This window comes from Palaemon carinicauda, chromosome 7 (genome assembly GCF_036898095.1).
Source record: "Palaemon carinicauda isolate YSFRI2023 chromosome 7, ASM3689809v2, whole genome shotgun sequence".
NCBI classification, from domain to species: Eukaryota; Metazoa; Arthropoda; class Malacostraca; order Decapoda; family Palaemonidae; genus Palaemon; species Palaemon carinicauda.
Window position 1 is genome coordinate 168083784 of NC_090731.1, and position 9852 is coordinate 168093635.

The 9852-nt window shown below is 32.4% G+C and overlaps 1 protein-coding gene across 1 annotated transcript in view; it reads left to right on the top strand.

Annotated features, from left to right (window-relative positions):
- Positions 1-9171, top strand: part of LOC137644649 (microtubule-associated protein 6-like) — a 25445-nt gene extending 16274 nt beyond the window's left edge. The window contains exon 2 of the mRNA XM_068377600.1: positions 8055-9171. Coding sequence (XP_068233701.1) covers positions 8055-9171 — 1117 coding nt within the window. The remainder of the gene's footprint in view (positions 1-8054) is intronic.
- Positions 9172-9852: the final 681 nt, after the last annotated feature.

Here is a 9852-nt window from a genome sequence, read left to right on the forward strand (position 1 = left end):
TATTATTATTATTATTATTATTATTATTATTATTATTATTAATGTATTCAGTATTTAAGATGAAAGAAATATTTGGAATTTACGAAATGAATTAACAAGTATTGAAAAATATAAAATAAAAGATTTTTCAAAATTGAAAATAAGATTAACATTTAAACAGACGAATGATTTTTCACTATAGTCCATTTCTTTTAGCGAGGCAGATTTGCACCGACTCGCAACGGTGTCCTTTTAGCTCGGAAAAGTTTCCTGATCGCTGATTGGTTAGAATTATCTTGTCCAACCAATCAGCGATCAGGAAACTTTTCCGAGCTAAAAGGGCACCGCTGCAAGTGTATGCAAATATGCCTCGCTAAAAGAAATGGACTGTAGGCGTCACAATTTCATCGCCAGTCTGAATGCCCTTTAAGGTCGGTTCTTTAGGGCTGATATCTTTTGTCCATGATAGGCTAAATTGTGAGTCTTAATCGGCCCGCAAATATTCTAAGTTTGTAGTATGCGTTGATCTCGGATTAGGTTCTATTTAGAGTGGCACTGTTCTCTATAACAAGGTGTGGTCTCGCTGATTTAGTATTTTTTTCTCTACTCATATTCATGCCGTTTCGATACTTACTCCGATGACGTTTGCAATTACACACACACACAGACACACACACACAGAGATTCTTTCCTTTGTCAGAATACCTTTTATGCTTTAATTATGTACTTGCTAAATATATGTGTACATAAATATTGTTGTAATGTATTGGTCTCTTCTTTTTGTAGTTTTTGTGTAATATATATATATATATATATATATATATATATTTGTGTAATCTTGTAATTCTCATACTCCGTAAGGGGTCGATAGAATAATATTTGCCTTTGCCTTTGCCTTAAACACACACACAGGCACACACACACACACACACACACACACATATATATATATATATATATATCACCACCAACAACAAATGCAGCAGTTTCTAGTCCACATTAGGACAAAGCCCTCTGACATGTCTTTATTCATGTCTGGGGTTTTGCCAATTTTCATCACCATGCTGGCCACTGCGGATTGTCCGATGGTGGGAGACTTTAGTCTGATCGCTCGCAGCAAACCAACCTACTATGGGTGGATCTGACTAGTACTGCTCTGCTGATCATGGCAAGACACAAAACATTTCACCTCGTTCAGGTATGTATATGAAAGAGCGACGGTGAAAGGGAACATCTTTATTTAGATACAACTTTTCGTTTTTTTTACTTCGAAAAACGTTCAATGGCTTAAAAATTACAATTGACGTATTTTTATGGAAAGACATCAAACCATAATTTCCTGAAATTTGAAAGTGAATATGCGAAGGCAAGAGTAAAAGCGCTAATTAGGTAAACAATCAGGTACAATCACTCATATAAGTTGTTGGATGTCCGGGTGTTTAAGAGAGATTTCCATGTCACCCCTTTCTGGACGACAGGTGTCTGGGAGTGCGAAAACGGTCAACTGTATAGTTGAATATTTGACCGGTCTCGCGCTCCCAGACACCTGTCGTCCAGAAAGGTGTGGAGTATAAATCTCTCTCAAACACCCTGGCATCCATAAACTTATATGAGTGACTGTATATCAAAGGTGTAGTGTTAACAGTTAACAGACCCTTCTTCCCCCCCCTCCCGCCACACTATATAATGGGGAAGCAGAACCATCATTATTCCACTTTTAACTATTTTATTAGGGTAACTGGATAATTTATTGGCATTAATATTGAACTTTTAACTATTTTATTAGGGTAACTGGATAATTTATTGGCATTAATATTGAACTTTTAACTGTTTTATTAGGGTAACTGGATAATTTATTGGCATTAATATTGAACTTTGAACTATTTTATTAGGGTAACTGGATAATTTATTGGCATTAATATTGACCTTTTAACTATTTTATTAGGGTAACTGGATAATTTATTGGCATTGATATTGAACTTTTAACTATTTTATTAAGGTAACTGGATAATTTATTGGCATTAATATTGAACTTTTAACTATTTTTATTAGGGTAACTGGATAATTTATTGGCATTAATATTGAACTTTTAACTATTTTATTAGGGTAATTGGATAATTTATTGGCATTAATATTGAACTTTTAACTATTTTATTAGGGTAATTGGATAATTTATTGGCATTAATATTGAACTTTTAACTATTAGGTCACAGAGAATTGCTGTATTTGGGTACAGTACATTACCCTTTACCTCCTATGTTATATATGCATGTTACGTTGTTTTGACTTGAACAATAGCTTGTTGCTTATACAGCATAATGAATGCTGATATTTTTGCAGTTGGGACATGATATATAATTTGAGAGATTTTCCTCAGATTTGGGAAAAATACAAATAATTGGGATTTAGGTATAAACATATGGTAGAGGAATGATCATGAGTTCGTCTATACGACTTTGCATTTTTGTATTTTCCCGATTCAGAACTTTTCGTTGATTTTTCTTTAAACATTTAAGAGTTTTAAAATGATAGATGTCACTTAATTGCAAATCACTTTTGAGAAAGATATCTGGTTTATCTCTTCTTAAACTGTAATAAAACGGATATACTTAGAAAGTAATCCAAGCTGTATTGGGAACCTGCCTATGTTGAGTAAATATTACTATTTTGTTTTGACAATGTTTTGAGTATAGGTTCGCTTGGCAAAAACTAGACGTCTATTGAAATTTTTGCTGATCTGCATTTGGTATAAATATAACGGCTTCATCGTTCAGTTAACTCAGTGTGCAATTCATTACATTCAGGTCTTGTTTGTCAATGCCATTTGTCACTTAATGATTTATCTGCAGATATTTTCTTATAGGATTAGTATCCTTACCCCAGGCTCTATACCACAATATCCTGGAACAGATTGATGATTGACCCTCAGAATTGCAATCCTGATGCAATTGATTTTATTTATTGAATTGCTTGCCACGTAATCTTTTCATAGTTTGAATTTTACTTATTTTGTTGATATTACTTTTTTATTTATCTTGGTCGGTTTTTCCTGTTATATTCTCTTTGTTAATTATTTTGTAATATATGTATATATGTGTATAATATATTCAATATATGATTATATGTACAGATATTATATATATATGTATATATATATATATATATATATAAATAAATATATATAATGTATATATATGTATATATATTTATATATATAATGTATGTATACTGTATATGTATAATATATTCAATATATGATTATATATACAGTATATATATATATATATATACACACATACTTGATGTGTGTATATATATATATATATATATACATACTTGATGTGTGTATATATATATATATATACATATGAATTCCTCTATGCATTGATTGATCCTATTTTTAGTGTACATAAAATAGAACCATGCCGTTTCAGAAACTTGACCTCTGAGAAATCGTGCCAGTAAACATATTCAAGAAGAACATAACACGAAGGAATATAAGTGAAATATGAGACCAAACTTCTGGCTCAAGTTCATGGCTTCTTACGAAAGCAAAAGACGCTTTTGCTTCCAACCCTCAAAGGGAACGGAATAAATCTAGAGAAATCACTAGATCGTGTTTTTCAAGGGTTATAAATGCGACTTTGATTTGAGGAGCTGTCGAGGATAAAGATACTTGGAAGGGTTATTATTATTATTATTATTATTATTATTATTATTATTATTATTATTATTCGCCAAGTTACAACCTTAGTTGGAAAAGCAATGATTCTTGGAAGTAGTTATTATTATTATTATTATTATTATTATTATTATTATTATTATTATTATTATTACTACGAGCTAAGTTACAACCCTAGTTGGAAAAAGCAATGACGTTTTAAGCCCAAGGGCTCCAACAGGGGTAAAATAGCCCAGTGAGGAAAGGAGATTTTATTATTATTATTATTATTATTATTATTATTATTATTACTACGAGCTAAGTTACAACCCTAGTTGGAAAAGCAATGACGTTTTAAGCCCAAGGGCTCCAACAGGGTAAAATAGCCCAGTGAGGAAAGGAAATTTTATTATTATTATTATTATTATTATTATTATTATTATTATTATTATTACTACGAGCTAAGTTATAACCCTAGTTGGAAAAGCAATGACGCTTTAAGCCCAAGGGCTCAACAGGGTAAAAGAGCCCAATGAGGAAAGGAAATTTTATTATTATTATTATTGTTATTACTACGAGCTAAGTTACAACCTAGTTGGAAAAGCAATGACGTTTTAAGCCCAAGGGCTCCAACAGGGTAAAAATAGCCCAGTGAGGAAAGGAAATTTTATTATTATTATTATTATTATTATTATTATTATTATTATTATTATTATTACTACGAGCTAAGTTATAACCCTAGTTGGAAAAGCAATGACGCTTTAAGCCCAAGGGCTCCAACAGGGTAAAAGAGCCCAATGAGGAAAGGAAATTTTATTATTATTATTATTATTATTATTATTATTATTATTATTATTATTATTATTAGCGAAGCTACAACCCTAGTTGGAAAAGCAAGATGCTATAAGCCTAAGGGCTCCAACAGGGAAAAATAGCCTAGTGAGGAAGGGAAATTTTATTATTATTATTATTAGCGAAGCAACAACCCTAGTTGGAAAAGCAAGACGCTATAAGCCCAAGGGCTCCAACAGGGAAAAATAACCCAGTGAGGAAAGGAAATAAGGAAATAAATAAACAATATAAGACGTAATAAAAAATTCAAATAAGATATTTTAAAAACGTTAAAAACATTCTGAAGTTTGGTCACTAGAATTCATAGATTTTTGACGTTTATTATTATTACCTTTGTACGCCACCCGTCAGAAATGACGGCTGAATATTTAGATAGATTCACAGATTCAACCATTTCCGCCCCTTCCACCTATTCTAACTACTCCGTCTCCCCCTTCTAGAGGGATTGGGAAAGACCGAGTAGTAATACGTCTGGTAAAGTCGCTGATTGTAACTGAAATATATACTGTATATATATATATATATATATGTATATATGTATATATATATGTATATTATATATATTAATATATTTGTATAATATATATATATATATATATATATATATATATATATATATATATATATATATAGAGAGAGAGAGAGAGAGAGAGAGAGAGAGAGAGAGAGATAGATATAGATGATATATATTTATTATATATATGCACATATATAATATATATAGATAATATATATTTATTATATATACATATATACTGTATATATATATTTATATATATTATATATATATATATATATATATATATATATATTTATATATATATTTATATATATATATATTTATATATATATATATATATATACACGGTATATATATATATATATATATATATATATATATATTTATATATTTATATATATATATATATATATATATATATATATATATATATATATACACGGTATATATATATATATATATATATATATATATATATATATATATATACACGGTATATATATATATATATACACAGTGTATATATATATATATATATATATATATATATATATATATATATATATATATATATATATACTGTGTATATATATATATATATATATATATATAGAGAGAGAGAGAGAGAGAGAGAGAGAGAGAGAGAGAGAGAGAGAGAGAGAGAGAGAGAGAGAGAGAGAGAGAGAGAGAGAGCCAGTCACTTCCTCTTCATTATATAGAGGAGATTGTTATTATAATTATCTCCGCAAAGGGGGTTATAAAATCTTGGTTTATTTATTCATTTGTCTGTGTGTCTGTGGACAGGATTATTTATTTATTTGTCTTTGTGTCTGTGGACAGGATTACATCAAAACTACTCAATGGATTTTGACGAAATTTTCACCACAGATAGATCTTAGGCCATGGATGACTCCATTAACTTTTAGGTGATCCGGTACTGGATCTGGATTATAGATCCGGATTTCCAGTTTTCACAATTTGAAAGATTACGTCAAAACAAAACGACTCTGAATTTTCACCAAACTTTCACAAAGCATAGATATTATGCATCTAAAGAATCCGTGAAATTTTGGAGGTGATACAGGTCAAGATCACGATTCTGGATCAACATTGCACTTTTCAACCATCTACTGTACAGTTAGTATATGAAAAGTGAGAGGCGATGTTCGTTGACTTTAGTTAAATGTTGACTATATTCATTGGTGAAGGTCTGAAATCTACTACTTCTACTTCTACTACTACTACTATTATTATTATTATTATTATTATTATTATTATTATTATTATTATTATTATTATTATTGAAATCAACACACAATCCCATTTTCATGTACAATAGGAATAGATTTATATTTCGCATTGAGATCGATTGCCCGTTATTTCAGTCAAAAAGTATTCCGTAGAATGTGATTGAAAGTTGTAAGTCTTTTTTTTTCGTAATGTAAATTTATAGATATTGGATGTGAAGTTCATTGCCGATAACTATGTAATTAGAAAAACAGTCGAAATTTATAAGCTTCAACAAATAACGTTTACTCATTATTCCAAAGAAGGACACGGTTAGACGCTTCAACTCAAGAGAACTGTTAAGGTGCGATTAGATTGGAGAGTAAACTCTCCCGAGAGACGGCTACTCTCGCGCAACTTTCTCTACAGCGTGTTTATACTACCAGTAAGTTTTTCTCTCCGAGAGCTGTGAGTGAGTGTCGCGAGAGAAAGTGTCTGAGAGTCGGGTAAGATTTCTCGCGCATCTATTTATACTGGAGCCAGTGCCAGACGACAACTAGCGAGGGTTGAGAGAACATGTCTCAAAAGTGCGATGTTGCTGCTGCATTAATAATTATGAACGAAGTGAAAAAGAAAAGGAAAAGAAGTATGTGGGTCCGAAAATGGATAAGCAGAAGGGGAGAAGATGGAGCACATGCAAAATTATTAAGAGAATTGTTTGAGGAAGATACATCGAGCTATAAGAACTTCGTATGTTTGGGGGTTCCTGTTTCCAAATTAATACTTCCAGTTTGCTCTGGTTGATTCCCGTTTCCAGATCAATTCAGAGCTAAGCAGTTCCTGAAGAAATAAAGAGTTTTATATAACACTGTGTAAACACAAAAAAATGCTGGAGTGAGCAGTAAGTGAGGGAGGGTAGGTCAGGATAAGAAAGCATAACATATAAATACAAAGTAACTAGTGCACGTGCCCGTTAAATCCAAATATTTAAACTAAATATTTAAATTTTAATCATTTATTTAAATAAAATATATTTAATATTTTTATTTTTAATAATAATAACACAAATAATCTACTGCACGTTCACATTAAATTCAAATATTTAAATTAAATATGTAAATTTTAAGCATTTATTTGAATAAAATATATTTAATAAAATTTATTTTTTTTTCAAATAATAATAACAAATAATCCAGTGCACGTGCTCGTTAAAAATAATGGGTATTGAAGTGTGTGTGTGTTTGTGGGTAGTGTTTTTTTTTATTGTTTTTTTATTTTTTTTCACACTAATTATTTCTTCAGCTCTACTCCCATTTTTTATCTTCTTTAATTTTCTAGCTTCAGTACACATTAGACTCCAAAGATTGTGCCATTTCCTTGTAATTTCTTTTTTGCTAATTCCCATGTTCTCAGCTATTTCTTTAATTTTACTAATTTTCAGCTCTTTGTTTCTGTACCCAGGCAAAGTCACATTCCACAGTTCAGGAAATTTCTCGTATTGCTGAATTAATGCAATTGTTTGGTCTTTATTCCACTTTTTGGCACATGTTCTCTCGCGAGAGTAACGAAAACTTTCAGAGATCTGAATATTCACTGGATAGAGCGGAGAGCAACAACCTAGCTCTACGAGCGTGCTGTCTAGAGTGTTTAGACTGTAGCTTGCGCAAGAGAAGAGAAACACTCGCGAGAGTAGAGAGAAAATCTCGGAGATTCCTCTACAGCCTGTTTACATTCCATAGAGCAGCTGTCTGAGAGCAACTCTCGGAAAAAACTCTCCAATCTAATTGCACCTTTATGTAAGTATTTTTGTTGTAGAGACGATTTCGACGTTGATGGTTTTATAGTTTATTTTTTACCATTAAGTTGGAATAAGGGCATTTGCGAAAAGATAGAGAATTTAACTGTGATAACCCCACTCAAAGGAGAAAACTTTGCTGTGATAACCCCACTTAGAAGCGAGAATTTTGCTGTGATAACCCCACTTAAAGGAGAAAATTTTGCTGTGATAACCCCACTCAAAGGAGAGAATTTTTCTGTGATAACCCCACTTAAAAGAGAGAATTTTGCTGTGATAACCCCACTTAAAGGAGAAAATTTTGCTGTGATAACCCCACTCAAAGTAGAGAATTTGGCAGTGATAACCCCACTTAAAGGAGAGAATTATGCTGTGATAACCCCACTTAAAAGAGAGAATTTTGCTGTGATAACCCCACTTAAAGGGGAAAATTTTGCTGTGATAACCCCGCTTAAAGGGGAGAATTTTGCTGTGATAACCCCACTTAAAGGAGAAAATTTTGCTGTGATAACCCCACTCAAAGGAGAGAATTTTTCTGTGATAACCCCACTTAAAAGAGAGAATTTTGCTGTGATAACCCCACTCAAAGGAGAAAATTTTGCTGTGATAACCCCACTCAAAGGAGAGAATTTGGCAGTGATAACCCCACTTAAAGGAGAGAATTATGCTGTGATAACCCCACTTAAAAGAGAAAATTTTGCTGTGATAACCCCACTTAAAGGGGAAAATTTTGCTGTGATAACCCCGCTTATAGGGGAGAATTTTGCTGTGATAACCCCACTTAAAAGAGAGAATTTTGCTGTGATAATCCCAATTAAAGGAGAGAATTATGCTGTGATAACCCCACTTAAAAGAGAGAATTTTGCAGTGATAACCCCACTTAAAGGAGAGAATTTTGCTGTGATAACCCCACTTAAAGGGGAGAATTTGGCAGTGACAACCCCACTTAGAGTAGAGAATTGTGCTGTGATAACCCCAATTAAAGGAGAGAATTATGCTGTGATAACCCCACTTAAAGGAGAGAATTTTGTTGTGATAACCCCACTTAAAGGAGAGAACTTGGCAGTGATAACCTCACTTAAAGGAGAAAATTTTGCTCTGATAACTCCCACTGAAAGGTTTAAAGGTCGTTCATGAATGTCAAAGGTAAGGGACAGGGACAATGCTCTAGCAAGTTAATGCCCTAGAGACTGGTCATCTATTCATATGAACAGAGCCCAAGCCGCCTCGTCACCCAAGCTAGGACCAGGGAGCGCCAGACAATGGCTACTGATGACTCGCTAGGTAGACCTATGGGGTCTCCCAAACCTGACATCCTTAGCTCACAAGAATGGTCAGGTTGTAGAGACTAATTCGAGTGGTTCTCGAACTCCCGTCCAACAGATTGCCATGCATGAACGTTTTCCAATAGGCAGGCAGTTAATTCTAATAGCCAGGCCTTCTCCATCACGAGGCTCAATACTACGCAGTACTCTAGAAGTCTTATTCCAGCTGTGACCAAGTTGTGGAATGATCTTCCTAATCGGGTAGTTGAATCAGTAGAACTTCAAAAGTTCAAAGTTGGAGCAAATGCTTTTTTGTTGACCAGGCGGACATGAGTCTTTTTATAGTTTATTTATGACATATTTGTTTTTGATGTTGTTAATAGTTTATATATGACATGTCTGTTTTGACGTTGTTACTTATTTTAGAATGATTTATTGTTGATTTGTTCTCTTCATTTATTTATTTCCCTATTTCCTTTCCTCACTGAGCTATTTTTCTCTGTTGGAGCCCCTGTGCTTATAGCATCTTGCTTTTCCAACTAGGGTTGTAGCT